The 24,155-nt window shown below is 40.7% G+C and overlaps 1 protein-coding gene across 1 annotated transcript in view; it reads right to left on the bottom strand.

Moving 5' to 3' along the window:
• igsf9ba (immunoglobulin superfamily, member 9Ba) overlaps positions 1-24,155 on the bottom strand; it is a gene marked incomplete at both ends in the record, with an annotated part of 85,185 nt that overhangs the window by 9,874 nt on the left and 51,156 nt on the right. Inside the window, 14 exons of the mRNA XM_080460076.1 lie at positions 720-806; positions 1,600-1,645; positions 2,490-2,651; positions 2,732-2,816; positions 3,348-3,574; positions 5,800-5,975; positions 7,601-7,724; positions 10,692-10,842; positions 10,934-11,053; positions 11,140-11,280; positions 12,423-12,565; positions 14,581-14,726; positions 17,956-18,097; positions 22,039-22,156. Of these exons, the coding sequence (XP_080316202.1) occupies positions 720-806; positions 1,600-1,645; positions 2,490-2,651; positions 2,732-2,816; positions 3,348-3,574; positions 5,800-5,975; positions 7,601-7,724; positions 10,692-10,842; positions 10,934-11,053; positions 11,140-11,280; positions 12,423-12,565; positions 14,581-14,726; positions 17,956-18,097; positions 22,039-22,156 (1,868 nt within the window). The remainder of the gene's footprint in view (positions 1-719; positions 807-1,599; positions 1,646-2,489; positions 2,652-2,731; positions 2,817-3,347; positions 3,575-5,799; positions 5,976-7,600; positions 7,725-10,691; positions 10,843-10,933; positions 11,054-11,139; positions 11,281-12,422; positions 12,566-14,580; positions 14,727-17,955; positions 18,098-22,038; positions 22,157-24,155) is intronic.

Below are 24,155 nucleotides of genomic sequence, written 5' to 3'. Positions count from 1 at the left end.
ACAAAAAACTTAATCTGACACATACCAGATGAAACTCAATGACACAATGGGACGTTTTGAAAAGAAAAGTTAATGCTGTAAATTAAAAAAAATAAAATAAAAAGCATGGTTGCACTTTCTGAACAGATGAAACATTACAAAGCTGAAGCACTCCATCAGGCAGCCATGATGAACTACATTATGATAATGACCAGTTTATGGCAGCAGCAGCAGCATCCCAATAGGGCAGCAGCTAATGAACCAAACCACAGTGACAAGATGAGGAGGACCAACGACGCAACCATGACAATCGTATCACAGATCTACTGAAACTACTTCTTCTTGAGCAGACGTGAGGCCAATTTTTCATATGCTGCACCAAAATGGTGATGTGAGGGAAGCAGATGACTTCTAACCAGGCCTCATTTGCCCACAACCAGGAGCAGCAGACTTGACACTTACTGTACTGGGTCACTCAATGCATAGGATAGACATCGTACGTAATGAGTGCATATACACGGTCTGGTACTGTACATGCAGCTGAGCTAATGCAATTTAATCCCCGTTATGGTGCATGGATGTCTGTGCATGCAAGCTAGTCAGGAGTAGGCTCCTCTACGGCTATGAAAAAAATAAAATAAAATCATCATCGGCTGATCATTTCTATGCAATGCATTAACCATGCAGCCAAGCCAGTGCAGTGCAGCACACTCTGTACTTTGGTGCAGGCAGGCACTCACAGGGGGCTGGCCGGCGGGGGCAAGAAACTGCTCCTGGCAGGCTCGTCCCAGCAGGGCTCTACCCCTGGCAAGGGGGTGAGAGGAGGCCTGCGGTGGGAGACAAACGACACGGGCCTGGTTCATCTCGAACTATGCTACTTTCATAAAGGACTAGTATGAACTCCCTGACCTGCCTGGACCATTTCATTAAAAAAAGAAGAAAAAAAAAAAAAAAGACAAAAGTGATCTGAAACCTAAACTTTCAAGCGCACAAACATTTACACTGGAATGGGATTTACACAGATTACAGTCTGGGATTGAAATGCAGTCATCGATGTACACAGGATTTACAGACAGACGCACATGTAGCTGTACAGGAAAACAGCATCTCTGAACACTGAGAATCATGCAGAAAGCAGACAGCGTTTGAGGTTAAAGAATACAGATGGATCAAAAATCAATACACATACTGCAGCTCGGGCACTCTGGGTAATGTGCTTAAAAATGCTGACTTTGCTGCTTTTGAACTCCTCTTAATTTGCCCGTGATCCGCTAGAGGTTGCTACTGTACACGTTCTTCCACCCTCCAAGTAGCCCCAACGTTTAATTATCATTCACCTGGCCTCCTTCTCTGACACAAACCGTGTGCCGCCAGTTTACCTCTTGTCCTGAAGCACCAGAGAAGGCATGCCGTTTGTAATCATCGGTTACACAGACAAGGCTTCCGGTGCCACTTCAAATCGTGTTCTTGAGAGTCTTCAACGTTGATTTATTATTTTAAATGCATGCCTTTTGCCACATCATGCACGTTAGGAAGACTTTGTGGAAAAGGTGTAGGAGAAGATGAACAGTAGCAGCCACCTCTGGCAGCCTGCAGGGGCTCTGGTGTGGTGTTACTTACGGCGACTCAATGCTTTTCCTGAAGTGTGTCACCGACAAGGGAGGATCTGAGAGGACAAACAATATTTAAATTTAGCATTTCCTTTGCTGAAGACTGCAGAGAGCAAGTCACGTCAGAGTGGATACAATGACGGATATTGACGCTTATGCCAGGATATTGGAACATTTTACCCACTAACTTAATGACAAATAAGGTAAAATAAATCAACACGTATGCATTTGATGGCTTCCACTCCATTCATTTAACAGTATTTATAGATAAATTGTATTTAATATTTTTGTAAAAATTGGTTAACCCACAGGAATCATAATTATTTATCATACAAGAGAAATAAAACATACAGCAAACTCGTGTCAACATATGGCGTTATTTTTGGTATTATCTTGGGAATACCAAGTTTTGACAAGTTACGTCACTCCGTGAGGTAAAGTCAAAGTGAACAGTGTATGAGGAGTTTTCTGGGGGATTTAATGGATGTGTGACATCTGAGGGTTAAAATGACCTTCCTCTCCTCACATCCTGTGAAACCAATTATTCATCCAAGTTTGGAAATTGGCTGCATATAGATGATGTCGACTCGTATCAGAGGCTGCTGAGACGTGAACCAGAGGGTGAATCTGAGGTCCAGGCTTCATCAAACATGACTTTCCTTCATCCTATCAAAACACTATTTAAAGTTAAACTATTTAGGATGAATTATTCTTACAGATAAAAACAAAAACTCGAACCCATTCAGACTGAGGGCAACATAAAACAGCTACAACAATCCAACTCGGCCTTTCACTGCTGCTGGAGGTCATTTTGTGTCTCTTTGTGCGCGATTATTAACCATCCACACTCCGGCTGCAGTGTGTTTATTACACATCCACTGAAGACAGAAAGAGACCAACCTGGTTTACGTTTGAGTTTGCGACGATGCTGCTTATTGACAAAACAAGCTGCGAGAGTGCTGAACAGTACGGCTGCTGCCAGAAAACAGATGGTTGCCACGACGCCCGCCACCACGGGCCGCGCCAGCCCCTCGTCGGGCAACTCTGCAGGAGGGAAGGGATCTGCTGGGGCGGTCAAACAGCTGAAATGAAGCAACTGCACTGGAACACACCCAATGCAGCTTCTCTGTGAAAATACTTACCTGTGCTGGACACTCCCACTACATTACTGCTCTCACTGATCAGGTCGTCCATGACCGCCATCACTCGAAACTCGTACCAGGACTCCTGTCAGACAGACACATACAAACGTGTTCATTATGATACTCTCATATGATGAACCCACTGATGAATTTACTTCCACGTAAATTGTTATTATTATTATTATTATTATTATTATTATTATTATTATTTTTATTGATTAATAAATTAGTTTAAATAATTTCCTTCTGAGATTAATTAAAAAATGAATAAAGTATTTTCTATTCTATTCTTATTGATGGAAAGTAATCTGAAAAAAGTGCGAAAAAGAAAAAAAAATACTGTAAAGTTTATTTGAGGTATTTTGAAACAAATTATAAGGAAATAAATTAAAATAACCTCTCAACCCCTCATGTAAAAAATAAACAGTTACTGAATTAAATTATATAAAAAATAAAAATACATAAACCCAATAAAATGCAGTACGGTGATTTCGTCATCTGTTTTTGTGTGATAGGATAGAAATAGATGCGATGCGATGCGATACGATACAATATAATATAACATAACACAGTTGACTTAAGCCCACTGAGCATTCACGAGCTGTGTGTGACTGACCTGAACGAGGTCTCGAGCTATGAGTTCTGTCTCAGTGGACGGGATCAAGTCATCCAGGACCTCCCACCTCTCGCCGAGGCGAAACTCCATGATATATCGGTCGATGGGTGAGGAGTGGTTGGCCGGAGGGAGCCACGTGAGGAGGACACCGTGCTGCGTGCGGTTGGCTGTGAGGCACCGTGGTGGAGTAAGAAGCACCAGTGGTTCTGGGGTACCCAGAGGAGAGCCTGAGGAGTCGGACCAGAGAGATGTCAGTGGTAGGGGGATTCCTTTTCCACACCTAATTCTTTATTGAATATTTGAGAGCAAATTATAATAACTATGAGCTGTTTATTTAAGTGTGTGTAATGGAGAAAAATTCTAACTCAAAAGTGGAGCTAAATCAAAAGCGACACGGGTTACAGTTTTTACTGCACATAGATCCCGACAGCCAGTAAGAATAATATCAGATAATGGGACAAATATTAGAAAACCCAACATTCAACCAGAATCATGAGAGTTTGGTTCACACAGGTCTTCACACATTAAAGTTTGACTAAAGTTAATCCTTCTTCTCTTCAATCGATGATAAAATCTATTGTGGATATCATTTTAAAAAGATAAGAGGAAAACCTTATATTGAATAGAAGCCATAGCTTGAGGTTAGTGATCTAAAATGTAATCACTCGGTACTGCTTGTCTATTGGCTGCCGTCCCAGCGTGTGAATCAGGTCAAAACTTTGCAAGCCTCATTTAACCTCTGGTGAATGAAGGGAAACTTTGGTTGTTGGCATCCTGCTGTAGACTGAAAACACAGCAACGCTGTTCTGCTGAAATCCTTCACCCCACTATGTTTTATAATAAACATAAAACCTTTAGTTTGCGCTTAAGTAAAAGTGAAACAGCTTCTTCCCTTCGCTGATGAACGCACAGCTTTCCTCAAAACCTTCCTTTCTTTTGTCTCTTCCCTTGTTAAAGCTTTCTTCTTGCACACTGTGTGTTTCTGGCTGAGTCATGGCTCATAGGACACACCTTGAAGTCAGTTTCTGTCAGAGAAACCTCAACTGGAGGCACCGAGCACGCGGTTAATACTACGTACTGGTTTCTTACAGGTATTTTATCCTTGGCAAGTTGCTGACTCAACAAAACCAAACTAATAGCTTTAATGATACCGCTGGTACTTTATTGGCACGCCTAAAGGGAAAGGCGCCAACTTTATGTCATTAGTTACACCTGCGTCTTCCCTCAGACTCGCATGAAAACTGTCCGCAAACATCCTTGTAGGCCTTAAACTTCCTTGTGGCTCGTCCTTCACGCTCCGAAAAATACATGGAGAATTTCAACACTTGGGTGAATGTGTGAAGAGGCAGTATAAATATATATTTTAAGAATTTCCCCCAGGGATTAATCAAGTTATCTTAAAATATAACTAAATGTAAAAAAAACAAAAAACAAAACTCACCAAAATGACCTAGTAATTCACAATGTATGATTAAAATGAATCTCAAAATTAATAACAAGGTAGAATTCTCACTTCATTTTCTTTCTAAAAGTTGTTATACTTATTGTATTGTGTGTCGTTGTACTACCAGGCACTGTTACCCTGCAGAAACTATGATATTTACTTCAAAGATACAGCTTTTGTAACTATTAACTTGCAACAGTTGGTTTTAAAGAAACAAAGAACAATTGCAGAAGTGACCTTGCATGGTAATTTGCTCGTTTAATCAAAAAATAAAAAGCACAAAAATATTTAGAAGAGTGACTCTTCGAAACTGAATCAGAAATGTGCATATTGTGTTTATGCATATTCAAAACAGGCTACTCGCGCTGATATACATACCGAATTGCTATGAGTTCATATAGAAGCTATTTAACTTTAGTACTGCTATGATAGAGTAAATCAAATATTCATATTTTTACTGAATGAAGTTCACTAAAGTACACCGACCATCCAGGTCTCCCTCTTGCCTGCAGATCACCTCCAACATATTTTGTCCAGTGTATCTGGTATCTCTCTTATATTATTAACTTTATCACCTAATTATATTAGAAAACTGCATTTTTTTCGATGTTAAACGAGGATTTCATGTGTTTTGAGCCCTGAATGTCTGTCTGCCAGTGATCAGGATTCATCTTTTCCGAAAACATTAAGCTCCAAAGTATCAGAGAGTGCATCTGGCCTGAGGAGCAGCTCCAATGTACAAAAATCCCATGAAACCTTGTGCCCGCAAAGCACAGAAGTGAAGAAGTAAGAGAGGAAGCTGGGCGTTTAGTTTTTTTCCCCTCCCATCCTCCAGATGAGAGCAACGAGTTCAACCCCCACATACATTAATTTAAAAATCACTAGAGGGCAGTGTGTTTCATGATGTTCTAAAAATAAAAAGTGTCTCGGTGCAGCTCAGAGGCTCGACCCTGAAGTCGGAAAGCAGCAGAAAGATGGCCGGAGCGGCCTGTCATGAGCGGTACCCACCTGCAGTGTTGACTGTCACAACTTCACTGAATGGGCCCGTGCCCAGTTTGTTCTGTGCCAACACACTGAACTGATATTCTGTCCCAGGCTCCAGGCCTGGCACCACCAACCACGTCTGAGCACCAGAAACTGGCATCGAGTGCCAGTCGTGAGGACCGAAGTCCATTCTCTTTGACCTGCGGACAGAAAGCAGGAGGACAAATTATTTACAGGAGTATGAAAGTGTGAGAGTGAAGTCAACGCTGAAACATCGCGCTGCAGCTCATTTAATGGTAAAGATCTGAAGAAGTATATGTAAAACAGATTCAAGTTTTTTTCAAATTGAAATTAGAAACTTCTGTAAGTGCTAACATGAATTATCATGTTTCACACCTTCAGTATTTGTTGATATTATTTAATAAATGACTTTACTCCAACATATCATCTATTTAATTTATGACAATCTATTCTTACATATTCCCTTGGCTTGAATATTTACTTCTTGACATTTGTATTCTCTCCTCTTATGTTTTCTTCTCTCCATCAGTATTCATAGAATTATTTCAATCCGGACACTCTGATTTTAAACTTGCATAAACTGCAAGTCAAGTTTTGCAAACATTGTTTGCTTGAACATAAAAATTTATGTTGCACATCTGCCAACACGAGACCCACAACGTCCTCACGACACATCACAGCACTGAACGTGAATTAATAACATTGATACTGATGATATTTACTCCTGTAGCTTATGTACTCATGCAATGATAGAAATTGGCCTTGTGCACTGCCCTCCGCCCAAATACATCAACAGGTTATTTGTCCTTGCACACTTTTTGTACAAAAATTTACAAAGAAATTGGTTTGAAAATTTCTATGCAGCATAAACCGCAATACAGGATAAAAAATAAAGTCAGATTAAACTATGTGGAAAAATAGCAGATAACGATTGAATAACATAGCAAAACAAAACTAACAAAAACAATGTTGAAGAAAAATATTTGAGATTCGCATCTGTAAGTGTCATCAACAATTACTTGAAAAATACACAAAGAAAAAAAAGTATTTTCTTTCTTAACATGACAAAAATCATTTAGCTTTAATATAAAAACACAAGGTTAGTTCTCTTGAAATACTCAAGAATGATTTTAACAAAAGAGCCTTTGAGTGGCAAAACTTGAACAAAAATATTCAAAGTACTTCACAGATATCTCAGACTTCTTCACCTCTATACATGTTTGAGTGTGAACTGTAATAAAAGAATTGTATATACAATAACAGTCTCATAACTACAAACTGTCTTATTTTGTCGATATCTTTTAAAAATTTCTGTGTTTGCTTCCAATATTTCCAACTCCAATAAGCCATTATATGATTTTCTGGACAATACAGATCGATTATTCTTGACAGTTACAGAACATTGTCTCATGTTTATAATGGCGCTAACTCTATAAAATCCTCCTAATTTTGACAATCTATTGATTTCCCTCGCATGCATTGAAAACGTAATAAAATAATCTGTGTTCTGACCACTGGTGGACATGTCTGATGTTGGTGCAGTGACACTCTCTTTACACTCGCAGTGCACACCATGAATAATGCACTAGCTCACTTCTGCTAAATACCCCGAGAAATCTGCTGTCAAAACACTTCTGCTCTGAGCTTTTGATTGAATTTCTTTCCCTATTTTTTTATTTTAGAAAAATGTATTTAATCCACATCAGCTCCCGCTGTACGTCAAACTAGACTGACAACCTCCAGCTAGTGTTTCCACATCTGCAGCCTGCTGCCATCGATTTGAAGCAAAGTGGAGAGCACTCACACTGGACCGTACCACACGGAGAACGTCTGCTCGAAGCCGCCGTCATAACCTGGTTCCCAGGACACATTAGCGGAGGTTGTGGAGGGCAAAACGTGGATATTGCCGGGAGCGTGTGGGCTGGTGCCTGAGTGGTTCAGAGACACACAGGCAGAGTGGGAATACGTTTCTGATGCACAGGAAAGCATTTACCTCTCAAACTGCTTGTGACTATTGCCTCAATTCACTTGCAGTAAATATAACCATAATCTGTCTGAGTATATAAGGTATTATTCACTTTAAACTGTGATATATCTAGTTTTTATTCCCCCTAAGGAAGAGCGGACCTTTAATTTTGTGGTCACAGTGACATTAAAGACATTTTGATTAGAGCTTTGCAGCCGCTCTCGTCTCCAAGCGGTGGCTGACGTGATGAGGTGGAGTTCAGCTGCAGAAGTCTGCGGCTCTGCTCGTGCCGCCCGACAGCTGTGCAGCGTGGCCCGGGGCCAGCCACAATCTCCCCGGGATAAGAGCGCGGCCCGAGGTGCACGGTTATCTGTGACACCTGCCGGCTCGGGGGCGGTCAGACAGAGGCCGACGGAGCGCAGCCAGCTGTGCGACACCAGAGCGACGACTCGCTGACCCGCTCACATCCCACAGACAACCGCTGGAAACAACTTTAGAGAGGCTTTGCTTTGATTAAAGCTCAGAGCAAAATGAGCCACAAGTGTGTTTGTAAGACTTCTTTTACATCTTAAAGGTCCCATATTATAGTTTTTTCAGCAATTTCACGTTGGTGTCAGAGGTCAAACAACATCGTATTCAAAGTGTATTTCCTCAAATACAGTCTTTGTCCAGAATTTCCTCCAGTCTAAAAGTCCCTCTGGCGAGCTCTACTGAGAACAGGCTGTTTCTGTGCCTGTGTCTGTCCACGCCTACCCCAGGCTGTTCACATGGAGTGTATCAGTGTTACCATATTGTATTCTTTGTTTATTTAGCACAGTTGTATGCTTATGGTGTGTTCCTTATTACACATATAATAGTTTTATGGTTTTAAGCTAGCTTTCTACAGAGGTTGAGATTTGAGTTTTCATTGGGGTGAGCAGGTTTTGCGTTGTGTTTGGCCTAGAAACAGTGAGTCAGATCTGGCAACTCTGGAGAACGCAGCCCTTTCCATTACCATACACTAATATTTACAATGGATGTCTCCCTATGGTTTGTAGAAACGCTGTTTTTCAATCAAACCAGTTTGAAACAAAATCCAAGCCAGAAAGAGAAGATCCTGAAGACGTTCAGACTTTGCGGCTGCAGCAGGACGTTTCACAATGGTTAGTTAGAAATAGTGTGGGTCTGAATATGATCGTGAGCTTGGTCGTATGTGTTGTGACAGTTACTAGCAAGTTGCTAATGCTAACTCCTGCTAACTCTTGGGGTAACTGTTACGGTTCTTCATATTATACTCAATTTATTCAGTATATCAGTAATCTTTGTAAGTTTTTTTCTTGTGTGAGGGTCAAAGTGAGTATCACTGCCAGAGAGAGGGGCTAATCCCCTCCACATGATGTCATGAAGGGAAAATCTCTGACACGCCTGTATGAGTATACGTTTGTAACGAAGTGGAGCAAGTGAGGGACATGACAGACATTCTTCACTTCATACACAGGCTATGTGGACACATATTACTGTTAGGAAACCAATAGAAAATGGATTTAGCATAATATGGGACCTTTAACTTGGTGTAAATAGTGAATGTTATTTCTGTTTATTTCTATGTGTAGTGTTGCGGGACAAGGAATCACTAACGGTTAACCTAAAATTATCCTCTGATAAAGTTGTGTTAGGGTCAACACAGCAACTTTTACTACACTCTTCACTGCCTCCCTCTAATATAATTCGATAGATGAGCATGCAGGGAAGGCTGTGATGGTCAAACCAACATGCACAGACACTTCTCACAATTTGGGGATAAAAATGTTCATTTCACTTTCATTCATTGAGCTACTATTTTGACAATAAGTGAAACTGAAGTGTCTCTCAAAAAAAGGGAAACAATAGCTTGTTGCATTGACACAAGGTTCTTCATTTTTTTTTCTTCCACAGGTACATTTCTCTAGAGCGAAATTAATTTGTTTTCTAGAAAATTGTCCTAAAGCCATTTTTGGTCAAATTTCTGTATATCCATATATAGTTTTTAAAGAAGCTGCAAGTGTCAGCCAGGAAAAAAGGTTGATCAATTCTGTTCTAATCAATTTTATTCTTTGTTTGCATTTTTTTTTTTCCAATTTCAGTGGGTCATTAATGTGAAACTACTCTCTAAATAAGTTTCTAAATCTGCTGAGGATTTAGGGAAAATGTGTGTGCAATGCTTAAATAATGGGAGGCCGTACAGATTGGCCCATAAAAATAAACACAGGAGTTACAGCTATAAAATGTGTATAGTTTACGTACTCTTGATCATTTGCCAGAACAATTATACATTGCAGTGTCTTCACAGCTGCAATTACAGCTGAAAAGACACTGTCAAAACTAAAGCTGGGAAAAAGACATAATCAGAGCTACAATATCAATTTGAGTCAAAAGATGCCACAATCATAAAAGGGGCTTTATAAAGGCAAAAGCAAAATGGCTAGTTATTAAAATCTGTATGATACAATTTGCATGTTGCAGCTCTTTTTATCTTCTAAATGAATTTGACCAAATGACGGCCTCCAGTCATTTGGCATCTGCACCTTCAGAAGGCCTTTATGACCCTGTTTGTCTTCGTCAACACTTCAATCAGTTTGAGAGTAAGAAGATGTCCTTGGTCCAATGACTTCACAGAATAAAGGGCTGCAGCGGCAGGCGGCCGGATGGATACTGCACACTGTACTTACAGATTCGGGATTTAAATTAACTGTATGAAGCTATAACAGATAAGATCAAATTAAGTTTTAATGATGCTCGAGGGGAAATAGGGAAGAGGCGAAGGAGTCTGAGGGATGAGGGTCACTTGTGCTTGGTGCGAATCACTGAAAGCAGCCAGCAGAGTGGGATCAGAGTGGACAGGAGGTGACTGGGGAAGGTCAGTGTCGGCGGAGACGGAGCGGGCGGAGGGTGCCGTGCAGACTGTTTGTACCGATGACTAGGATACGCGTGCTGGCAGTGATGCTCGTGACCACATTGGTGGCTACACACTCCCACTCTCCATGGTCCTCCTTGCTGAGGGACAGAAACTGTAAGCTGCCACTGGGTAGGATGTTGTGCTTACTCCTGCTCGGCTTCCCCACCTTCAATCGACATGAAAACGGCGGTTACACCAGAACATGTGACGCACTATGAGACGGTGTGTGTGTGTGTGTGTGTGTCGGCGTGCGGCACCTTTCTCCAGCTGATGGTTGGTATGTCAGGGTCTCCAGAAGCAGCACAGGGGATTACTAGCTCCCTCCCTGCCTCCTGACGGTACTCCCCCCCAGGCCGAACGTTAAAGTAAGGGGGATCCTTCAGGAAAACACACGCACAAGTTGTAAAAGATCCAAAGCAGAAATGTGAGGAAACCGAATGGCAGGAAGTGAGCAGCGACGTACCTTTAGCACCAAAGTGGCAGGGGGGGACATGCCCATGGTACCCAGGGCGTTGTAAGGCACGCAGGTGTAGGTGCCCAGGGAGTCTTCAGTAGCCTCCGCCACCCGGATGCTTCCATCTGGCAACAGGCTCCAACCAGGGTACTACAAGAAAAGAGAGGGTGCGACGAATGACTTTACTTTCAGGGTCTGTAGCGTCGCATTATGTAATAATGGTGCAATATGTAATAATGTAGTACATTTTCAACTCATTATGTAATAAGGCCGCTCTTTGTAATAAAATTCTTGAACGCATTTTCTAATAAACTTTGCTGCATTTTGTAATAACTTGTTATAAATTACAACGGTTAGAAAACAGAAATGGCTGTTGGAAATACTGATATGGTGTAACTTTAAAAATCTTCCAGCCACAATGGCAGCTGGTGTAAAAAATTCAACCTGATTTAGAGCTCTGCGTTCTACCATTGCTATGTTGGCAAGACATAACATAACACTTTTCTCATTATTGAACACAGAACCATGTATACGGATAAAGGAAAAAATTCTTTACGTAAGGCACCAAATTTTTTTCGTCCAAAAAAACCAAAACAAAACGCGGCACACACACATTTTGTAAAAACTGTTGCAATATGTAAAAGGTTATTACAAAATGCGGCAAAGTTTATTAGAAAATAGGTTCAAGAATTTTATTACAAAATGTGGCGTTATTACATAATGAGTTGAAAATTTATTAGATTATTACATATTGCACCATCATTACATTATGTGGCACTACAGGGTCATATTGAAATGTTTTTAACACAAAGAAACCCAGAAAAAAGGGATGAGATACAATAAAGTGTGTAATAGAGACAAGCCCTGAGCTGTGGGACCATGTTAGAAACAATGGACAAGTGGTGGGGCAGTGGGTAGTGCTCCTGCCTCACAGTGAGAAGGTCTGTGGTTCAGGGCCAGTTTTGTTGTGTGTAGAAGTGCACTTTAAAGTACAAGAACCTGGCTGTATGCTGCAGTAAGCAAACCTAAACTCCTGCATGTTTTGAGAAAAAAATGAGCCTCAAAATCTATTTGAAAGACTTTAAATCATCTTTCTCTGGGAGTTACAGTTAAAGACAAAATAATCTTGGCTTAGTGGCTCAAACTGAGCATGTTTCAAGATATAATAATACTCTTTCAAGAACGGTTCTACTAAATACGTCACGGCATGAATGATTAGTATCTCATGTCAAAAGTAAAAAGATTCTCAACATGTAACAAGCAACACTGGATGATTTGAAAGGCTGTGTGACCTTCTCCACTCTGAGCGGATATCCGTCTTTCTCCCACTTCACCGATGTCACAGGCGGGTTGGCGTCCACCGGGCAGCGGATGATGCCTGGCAGTTTTCGTGGGACGTAGATGACCGGGGGCATGTTGATCACTCGGGCAGGATCTGCACGTAAAGGAGAAAAAGATTAGTAATTGAGCCGACATACTTTACAGGCACTTTCATTTTCTTTTTGAACGGTTAAGGCACTCACAATCCTTCAAGAAGTACAAGCACAGAGACTTTGGTAAAAGTTACACTGCCTATTCAACGTCTTTACTTTGAGAAAAGTAAAAAAAAAAAAAAAGTGCAATTATACGAATGTATTCAAGAATAAGAAATCCCCAACCTTTTCTGGATGGTAGCTGTTGGTGTTTAGGGGGTTTTACTGTAAGCACATTGATACCTGCACAGCTGCACACAAATACACATTATAACTGTTGTTATTGGAATATTATAGTTAGGAATTTATCAATAGGAGCAAATCATGATTCAAATTTGTGTGTATAATTTTGAATCAAAAACTAAATTTGTTCCTGAATAAAACGATAAACAGGTAATAAACTGACTGGACTTTATTTCAAACACAATGAACTTCAAGCATTATTCATGTGACTTGATGCCTGTTAACTTTCTCTTCCACTGCTTCAGCATCAATGAATGTTCCTTTGAATCGTTATCTGAAAAAGCTTAATAAAGCAACAAGGCAGCTTTTGAGTGTAAAAAGAGGAAAGTAAAAATATTTCAGATCAAATGAGGGGAGTAAAGGTAATGCACAAATAAAGTAATGATACATAATGATATAGTATATATAGTATATATAGTATATTAGGACGCATAATAAAGAATCTTCATATCACACATAGTTTGGAAATTCATAATTTTCCTTCACACACATCTCTTGTGAATAAATGAATCAGGAGGAGCCACTTGGAAGCTGAACCACAACAGTTCCCGTCACACGAAGAGGGGCTGACTATAGCAATAGGTGATGTGCTTATAGAACTGCCTTCTATAATTCTCCTGAACTAAGATAACTAAGAGACTGACTTGTAACCAGTCCACAGTGTGCCTGCCTTTGTTCATAATTAACTGGGATTTACTTCCTGTGACACAGACCTGGATAAAGATGTCTAATGTATTGATGAGGTCTAAAATATGATTAACCAAATTACAACTTGTACTGAAAACTAATACAAGTGACACATCTGATTACTTTTATTGTAGATAGCACAATACTATTCAATAATGTATAGGCTTATTGAGAAATTTATCAAAACGAGTAGTAATATGTGTCATTTTTGGTAGTTTTACACCATTTTGCTGCAGATATGACTGTAAAAATGACATAATTGTGTATGTTTACACTGATTATAAAGTAGAAAAATGTCCTTCAACAACATCATGGGTCCCTGAGGTTAAAATGAATGTGCTGCGATGAGTTAAAATGCAGTGGTGGGATATTTTAGGCTCCTTAAAACCCACAGTCTGTTTTCTGTGTGTCGCCCAGGATGCTGGTTTGTGGTGTTTGAAGCCAGCGATAAAAATCCGAGCCTGCAGTGCTCGGTGGCTCTCTCTCTCTCTCTCTCTCTCTCTCTCTCTCTCTCTCTCTCTCTCTCTCTCTCTCTCTCTCTCTCTCTCTCTCTCTCTCATACTGTAGCACAGTAATCAATGAGCAGCAGCAACTTGGGAGCAAATTAGCTCAACGCAGAGGGCTGGGGATGAAACGTTGTATGGCGGGGAGTGGCGCTCTGCTCTCATGACCTGGGGGACATACAAGAGGACTGAGCAGTGTACAGGAGTGCCTTTTTTTTTTCGGGGGGGGGGGGGGGGGTGTAGAATGGGGCCTTATTAAAAATACACCAGGGAAGATGGAGTCCAACTCCATCTTTGTGAAACGACGAGAGGGGCTCAGGGTATGAAACCCAGTGAGGATGTGAAAATGTTCGGTGGGCTGAACGTGTAAAAACCATTTGACCTTGAAATTCAAGACGGAGACTTTATGTTGGAGCAGCGCTGCTCAATCCTCCAGCCCGTGCAGCCTCCATACTGCTGCTGCTGCCGCCGTCTCCCCGCGCAGCTCGCTGTACCGCCAACACCCGCCCCTCCCCCCTCCACTTTGTTGCCACGGTAACACTCACACTGAACAGTCAGGTAGGCTGATGCTGAGGGCGAGATGCCGAGGCTGTTGCTCGGACTGCAGGTGTACTTCCCGGCATCCTCCGGCTTGACCCGGAAGATGATGAGGGTGCCGTCGATGAGGATGCGCACTCGGAGCTTCAGATCACTGCGGAGGAGACACAGAGGTTCTGCAGAAGCACACACACGTTGGTTCCCTCTTTTCTTTTTTTGTGCTAAATTACATCAAGGTGCCATAAGAGAGCAGCAGAGAGTCAAACAGCAGCCAGCTGAGAGCCTTCCAAAGAACACAGAGTACAGACCAGCACACTCAAATAAATCTGCTAATTGTCATCATCACCAAATGGTGCAGCCCTCGCGTTTTCCCCCCTTGACACCGTCACAATTAATAACAATAGCACATACTGAGCACTTTTTTTTTTAAAGCATGAAATAAAAGAAAAAAGTATCTATTTATATGAATATCAAGCACTTTCAAGTAAAATCCTCCTTTAATACTCTTTTAAATGTCATATTTCTTGTTTGTCTGCACAGTTCAGACACTATTACCACTTCTGGGAAAAGTCTGAATCCGAATCCATCTGCAGTTTATTAATGCACCACACACACACTGCACCAACAATGACTGTTATTTAACTGAACATCCTGCGCTAATACCTTCAGCTCTTTACTTTTTGTCATCAAATATCTCTGACCACCCTTGAAATGTACTCTGCAAATAAAATCTATGATTCTTCTTTTTAATATGATCACTGTTATAATATAATTTCATTGTAAAAGCTTTAATTGGTCTCCATGGGAAAATTGACGTGATGGAGATACAAAGAACTGAGCTGAGAAGTAAGAAAGTAGATCTACCTAGTTTTTTTGAATAAATGCCTCATTTGGGGAAAAAAAGATCATTCATAATATTGTAGTTACATTCCAGGTAATTACTTGATGATTTGTAGTGATATTTTAAGCAAACAACACATATAATGCATATATAGATGAAATACATTTCATCCAATTATTTTCTCCTTTTTTACATTTTTTTTTGTACAGTTGGCTTATTTTTAAAAATATTCTTCTGGCTAAAATTGTTAAAAAGGCTCAAATTGCTATTTAAAAAGAAGCTACAAACTGCTTAGAATTGCTCGAAGAAAAACATAAAGTAGGAAAAAAGTGTTAGAAGGCTTGGCTAAAATAAAAGTTGCCAATATCTTTAAAACTTTCAAGAAGGGAGCAAAAATAGGTGAAACAGTCAAAAGTAAACAAAAAACTTTAGAATGGCTAAAAATAACTGCAAAAGCCAATAAACAAAAAATTGTAGTCATGAAACATCATGAATGGCTATTTAGCAGAAGTACATAAATAGGTTTATAAGTGGAGTGATCTTTTATGATTAAAGGTGTTGTGTGGCTTCAGAGGAATTTTATTAATTGAAAGTGACAAAAACTGTTGTTTTGATGGGAAAGGTTGCAGACCCCCAGCTGATACAGGAGAGAACACACATCAGATCCATCCATCCATCCATCCATGTTAATCTATTACTACATCTTATCTTAAAGTGAATGAACCTTTGATAATACTAAATTGAATATCCTGCAGCAAACATGGATCACAATCAGTCGACATCTCACTTCTTGCAAGCTAATTTCAAAAAATTTATATAATATTGGTTTGACAGGAAACAGTAGTACATGGTCATTCTACACACATATTTGCACTCGCTGCCGATCAACAGTTCTCGAGATGGTTGTAAAACTGGGTTTACTTCAAGGTAAAACTATCATATAAAACCTAGAAGAGCAATTAGTCCTTTTCATTAAATTACCTTCTATAAGTCTCCATGTTGTAGATGTGACGTGTCACAGTTTGGTGCTGCTTTGTGCATTACCTCCAAACTTACGAATCACAAACAGGGTCTGATTTACTGGAATCTGGTAGAAAGCATAACAAACTGCATGCTTACTAAATAGACTTCCCTTTGTGTGCGTTTTGTGAGTGATTGACTAAGACTAAAACCAATAAAGAATGTTTTTTAATGTGAAAGTATGGAGAGGACATATTGGTAGAGGGAAAGCTATTAATCATATCTGATTGTTGTTGTGAACAAGTGTCAATTAAAAAGATAAACAAATAGAAGACAATCAAATGACCACAAATAAAAGTCAAGTGGCGCCAGCTGAGGAAACATCTCACACCACAATAACAGATCAAGCTCAGTTTGCTTCATGTAAAGGAGGATTTTCTATTCTAACAATTAAAGGTATAATTTATATTGTGTTGACCTGCGGAGAATAAAATGGACCGTAACAAGATTGTCAAAAAGCAAATCTATTTTCATATATACATACGTATAGGCTGAAAATCGTTCGAGCGGTAACACTTACTGTCACTGCCTTTAAGTTGTTCTTAATTCTACTGTGTTTAATACATTTGTACATCACACATAAATAGTTGTGTTTTCCGTGCTTCTGGATGATGAGTGAACATGTGATATGCAACAAAATCTGAGAATTACAATAATGACGTGATTTGCAAAAAATAAAAAGGCTTAAGTGTGTTTGTGGTTTCACATGTGTGCTTCCAAATCACAGTGTTCTTTCTCCTGCACCAAATTTATACCAGCTGTGACTGCTCTATTTATTTATTCTTTTATTTATTTTCAATCGAATTTTGTCATTTCATAGTGAATTTATGCACTTTTCTTGTTTTCATGATTTTCTGCAAAAACAACAAGACATAAGCAAGCTGGGAAAAGTCACTGCTTTCAAAAAAATGTTAGACATATCCCGACTCTGCATATCTTAATAAGAGCTGTGGCCGTTAGAGAGAAATGCTTTGAATCGCCATGTTTTCATTGCAGTGCGTCTCAGCAGCCGGGCAGGAAATTAAGCCAGATGTTAAAAGAGCGCTTTGGACGGAAGTCCCTCAGACACTTGTTTTTAAGGCCAGTCGGAGCCTCGTTCACTTGTTCCCTCTCCCCACTTGTTCCGTCGGTCACTGGCTCGCTGTAGAAAAAAACCTCTCAGACTTTAAAGCGTCGCTTTGGGGAGTCGGCCGAGGTCCCGGCTACGCCTCAGATCATCGTCGCAAGAGCGCCTCATCATGACACAAGGCCTGAGTCATGTGACGTTCCCTTCAGAACGCAACTACCTCGCCTGGCACAGTCCTGAAGGACCCCCGGCAGGACCGCTGTGCCCGCCCTCCAGGACACACACACACACACACACACACACACACACACACACACACACACACACACACACACACACTGCTCGGAGACACACTGTCACTCACGTGATGGTCATTTGGGCCTCGAAGCCAAGCGGCTGTTAATACGTGACCTTACAGCAGCTCCAGTACAAAAGTGAACTCGATCATAACTTTACTTCTTGAAGTAGACGTTGTCCTCCTCCCAGAACCAGGTGTAGGTCAGGTTGCCAGGGTACGCCTCCGCTTGGCAGGTGAAGAGTGCATTTTGGGATATGTTTACAGTGACGTTTTCAGGCGGCGAGACGATGAACGGAGGACCTAGGAGACGCAAAAAGAAAAAAAGCTAAACAAAGCACAGCGATCATCAACAGTAACAAACAAAGAGGTTAAAACATTTAATATTTTAAGTCTTTTAAGTCCGTTTGAGATGTTAAACAGAACAAAGTTGCATCCCGATTGGTTTTGTTGTGCTTCACTTACGTCTCTTTACCTATCATAATGTCAAGGGTGATCATCTTACTGTCTCAGGAAGAAAGTTTCAACCCACATCGACAATAATACACCAAATAAAAATTGTTATGAAACTTTCCTTATATTCAACCTGCAGAGTAACACCATGATTCGTTCTGAGTTATTTCGCCCCACATTTAGTGACTTTTTGCTCTGTTTTGGTCTCATCCAGTCTATGAATGACAATATCGCCCTTTCGGTGTAATCTTCTACTTTCAGCTCATGAATTCAAAAATGTTGACAAAGTGCTTAGAAGAGACACACAACAAGCTTGGAGATATTCTTAATTAATTCATTTTTTTCTGTTTCAGTGGGAAAATTGCTGTGAGACTTTCCATTTATTGTTATTCTTACTATCATTATTGTTGTTTGATGAGAGACTAATCTGGAATTGTTTTCCTGTGACGTAAAGCAATCACTAACTACGACTTTAACTACAACAAGTTTCAAGCCACATACAGTCGAGTTTCATCTTGAGCGGGCCGGACCGGTAAAATATTGCTATAATAACCTTAAAACTTACACTTGAAACTTTTGCTTTGTTGTGGTACACAGTGTACATGATGAAATTGTCTATAATTTTGCAAGATCAAACAATTAGTACTGAAAATGACTACAGGTTCAACTTAAAATCAATTTTAATGAAACATTCTAGTGCGAAATACCGTTAAGGGTCCCAAAAAAACCGTCCTATAAATACTATATAACCACCTTGGCTGGTGGGTTGTCGGCCAATTTGGTACACAGCGTCCGTTCTTATCGAGTGTCGTCCTCCGAGGTTCGACTGGACACATATTTTAGAAGGTTTTGAGAAACGATGCACTATGTTTTCGGCAGTCTTTTTCGAAAATCGTCCGTTCAAAGGCTGGACGGCTCGCTGCCTACAACTATGCATGTTCCCAATAGACACCCGTCCCCGAGGCCCGCCCCCGAGGCCCCTCCCCGAGGCTGGCATTCTCCCACTGCGTGTCTATTGGGAACTATATGGTAAATATGTTAAAACAGTATAGATTAAAGATATTTGCATGTCAATTTCATTCCTGTCTCTATCTTTTTTAGTTTTAGCTCTAAATTTGGCCTCCAACAGTTTCTGACCGTATAATCAGAAACAAATTAATGACAAAAATTAATGGCAAAGACCATATTGAGATTTAGTTGACTCGTTGGCCACTTCATTAAGTTCGTTAATCATCCACACTGATCTACCTCATATGATCCGGGACAGAAGCTCTTCTCCTGAGCAGCAGCTTCCACTTTGTAAACGTCAGGGACACATCACAGTGACAAAAAGCACACACCGAGGATTATTTACAATACGCGGCTGCAGCGTGATGTAAAATACAGTGAGCATCCAGCTGCTGTAACCTTAATAGTAGCCGGTATTGCAGCTCACGCGTGCTTCACATTGCAACCTCTCAATCCCCCGAGGTGCTCCAGGTTCGCTCCCAACTCTCAATAAACCAGCAGAAGCCATGAAAGGTAAGCTGTCTTTTATGAGCGGGCCCAGATACAGGCCTGTCTGCTTATTTTCCCCACAGCTTTATACAGCAGGTGGGACGGGTGGCTGCACTGCGCGGGCGTCTCCTGAAACAATTAAAAACACATCACCACAACGAGAGTCACGACTGCGCCAAAATCTGCACCTTATCAGCGATTCCTCTTTTGTTTAATCGATTTTTACCTCAGAATGTTGTGGTTTTTCCTCATTGCGGCTATGTAGATTTTTTGCATAACATATTTTGCCCTCATCACACAATCTGCCGGCATTATTCTGATGTCAGCGCGAGAAGAGATTGACAAGGTTATCGCAGCGGCTGAGATTAAAACCTCGAAGTCTCTGGCGGCTGCAGGTCAGCAGAAACAAAATCCTTTAATGCAATCAAGTCAGAAAGCTTGACAGAGAATACGCAAAACAACTGTTCCTGTGTTGAATGTGGATTTCTTCTTTTTCAGAAGGATAAAATAAACTGCATTCTTTTACTTGAATTGTAGGATTAGGGGGGTTATGTCCATCTGACTGAAAACACATTAATTATAAACTACTACTACTAAACAGCAACACACACACACACACACACACACACACACACACACACACACACACACACACACACACACACACACACACACACACACACACACACGCACACACACACACACACACACACACACACACACACACACACACACACACACACACACACACACACACACATACACACACACATCAAAAATTTGTCAGTACAATGTAAATACTTATCTAACGTATAAGTAATGTGAATATTTTGGTTTTGATCATCACCTCAGTGCAGAGAGTGGGAGGCAAGCTGACATTGGATTATTACACCGTCGCCTTTAATCCAATTATAATTTCAATCAGACAAGGCCAGTCTAATCAGACAGAAGCATTTACATGTACTTTAATTGGACCAGTATATAGTTGGGTTCACTACTGTACATATCAGACATATTTTAATTCAGGGGCCACAAACAGCCCAGTTTCATCTTCAGTGGCCTGGAACCAGTAAAACAGTACCATAATAAGCTTTAAATGTAAAACTTTAAAGTTTTTCTTTACTAAGTATACGTGATGAGAATGTCTATATTTCCACAAAACCAAACAATTACAATGGAAAATTGCGACAATCTCCAGAGAAAGGCAATTTCAATTTAACATTTCACTGTGCAAAATACAGTGAAATATCCCCAAAACTTCTCCTGTGGCTGATGCAGTATGCACGTTTTTACAAACACCCTGACAGTACGGCTTTGAGGCTAGTTTGATAGCAACGAGGGAGCCAGCTTCCAAGGCAGCATCAAGGCAGCATCACAGATATCTCAGTGTTGTGTTATGTCCACCACTCTTAGGAAATGTTTCAAAATCAGTGTTTTATTGAGATTTTTTTACAATTTGTGTTGTGATTTGACTGGATTTTAGCCTCTTGCAGGCCAGTTTTATATATATGGGTGAGTCTGTGGGAACGTTCAGGTCTGAAGCTTTAAAGTTGCATCACATGCATCACTAGTTCAGTAGGTTACTGCACAACTGCTGTCTAATGTCTGCGGTGTGCGAGCTTACATAAACTCCGCTGTGAAGACGGGGGGGAACGTAATTGCTCCGCTGTGTTTGCGCCTACTGAAGTCAAGCATCAAAACAGACCTTTCGCCAACTCTACCATGAAAACCAAGATGCTCAGCTGCTTGTTAAACACACACTGTTAGCTCCCCAAAGCCCCGCTGCATCAGGAGAGTGAGAGGAACTGGAGGCTGGTATCACCACCATCTATCTGATCTGTGTCTAGCAAAGAGCCTGGTTAATGGACCGGAGACAGACAGTGACGTTCTCGCAGACGGAGAGTGTTGTACACACATACTGTAGCTGTGCACACACACACACGCACGCACGCACGCACGCACGCACGCACGCACGCACGCACGCACGCACGCACGCACGCACGCACGCACGCACGCACGCACGCACACACACACACACACACAGGAGCACCAGCAGCAGAGCCCCAGACTGAGCTATCGACTGCCTGCATGAGACAGACCCACAAGGTATGTTACAAACAGCAGTACATCAGGGAGCTCCATGGATTTGCCTTTGAGTATAAATAATGAAACTCAGCTACTGCGTCAATGCAAACATGTTTTTATTAAATTTCAAAACGTGGTGATCCGTGCAGATGTGTATATTGTGGTCGTCAGCAAGCGGCTTTGTGGAGGTTTATACTTGGAGACGTTACCTTGCACCAACAGACGGGTGGTGTGCAGCACTTCTCCCTGGTCACTGTAGGCCCGGCATGTGTACGCCCCTCTGTCGTCTCTGGTGATGCCGAGGACGGTTAGAGTGCCGTCGTGGACCTGCAGGTACAAAAACAAAAAGCAGGTTAGCATCCAAAATGTGGCAAAAAAATAAAAATAAAAATTCGGTTTCACATTTGAATAAAAAAGCTACAATTACAAAATAATAACTGGCAGATGGCAAGTTAAAATATTTTGGTTTATTTTGCTTTTGGAAAATGACTAAATCTAAACTGTGCCCGCTTTAAAAAATAGATATAGTTAATTTGCTTGGCAAAATTTTTTACTTGAAGAAAGAGACAGCACATCTTAATAAAAACAAATAAGGTATTATAACCTAAATGTTAATCTTAATGCAATTTACCCCCAAACTTTTTTTTGTGTATGAAGATGCTCAACTGAATTGAGTACACTTTAAAAAAAAATATCCTGTGGAGCGTTTTAAGTTTTTGGATTTAAATTCTTGATGAATATTACCTTTAAGTTGAATTAACTCAGACGTGAAATTCAACAGACCACATTAAAACAAGAACCAAATCAGCTTCCTACCATCTGAACAATATTGAAGAATCAAAGGATTTCAGACCAACAAGATTCTGAGAAACTTGTTCTGCATTTATTTTCAGTAGGTTGGATTATTGTGACGGTGTGTTTACAGGCCTCAGTAAAACATCTGTCAGACAACTACAGCTCATCCACAACGCTGCAGCCAGAGTCCTTGCTTTGCCCAATTTCCCATGGATACTCTATCGTTTAATTCATTTACAAGTTGGAGGCAATTCAGATGTTTCTTCATGGGAATGACTTTTTTTCAGTTCAATTCAGTTTATTTGTATAGTGTCAAATACAATACAGTCACTATTTTGTCATGTAACTTTCAGTCTTAAATACTGACTGTAGAGGTCAAGCCAATGCTTTAAACCACTGAGATGCTACAGAAATATACCATAATCTGATGAATTAAATCATGGATAAATATATGTACATTCTGCTCCTACACTGACAGCAGATTTAAAAGTATTAAAAGCATCTAAACACTCCAGCACAGTACTGAAGATTCTTACTTTTAGCAGTGCTTGAGATAATTATCGACAATACATCAAAGTGACTTAAGTTGAAGTCCTGAAGTAAGTTTGTATTGTGAGTCTCTCCTTAAAAAAAACCCAAACAATAATACAACAAGTCCTCAAAAGTCACAAATCTTTCACACTTTAATTAACTCCAGGTTTGAATTCTGCATATGGTAACCTTGGAAACATCCAAATCTGTGTTGCCACGGAGTGCAGGCCTCTGATGAGAAAAGAAATTAAGCAAACCTGATAGAAACACCCTCATAAATTATACAACAGGCTTGCGAGAGGCTCTGTCCATTCAAGTCACACACAGCTGTGGTCTGTCCATTCACACAGCTGAGGGGCAAATCTGCAACGCCCGCAGAATCCGTCTTATTTCTCGCGCCTGTCCAAGTGTTTCAGAGCCAAGAGACGCTCCTCGTGGATCAGCCCAAGCAGCTTTTAACTTGTGCGAGTCTGCTGGCAAACTGCATCTTCGTCACGAGTCCGTCTATCGCAGGATAACACTTTGCGTGTCTCTGTTGTAAACATTCCAAACTGGTGGCGTGCTGAGTGCTGCGAGTGTAAACTCATGTCCACTGTGCTGTGAGGAATCGCTTTCAGGTTCAGAAAACCATTTCAGTTAGTACAGACAAGGTTTTGAACCTTCAACGTTGAGTCGATCCACAGGAGACCAAAACAAACTGACTGCTATGTGTCTTCTTTTTAACGCTCATCAATAGAACTCAAGCCTGGAGTGATCCGGACCTTGCTTCATCAGGCTGACAAAGGAGAATAGGAAGGAGCAAGAAGACATCCAAAGAGCTTTTATGACCAGTGGCTACCCAGAGGCCATTCATCAAATCCAAACTAGACCAGAGGAAGACGGAGAGGAAAACAAGGACTGTGGTGCCGTCACAGTCCTGCTGTTATGTTTTGCCTTATGTCATTTCAAAGGTTTTCAAGAGTCGTTTTCCTTATGGTCCAACCCCCTTATGGTTCCTTCT

This window comes from Lipophrys pholis (assembly GCF_963383615.2).
Source record: "Lipophrys pholis genome assembly, chromosome: 3".
Taxonomy (NCBI): Eukaryota; Metazoa; Chordata; class Actinopteri; order Blenniiformes; family Blenniidae; genus Lipophrys; species Lipophrys pholis.
This window is presented reverse-complemented; position numbering and strand designations above follow the sequence as displayed.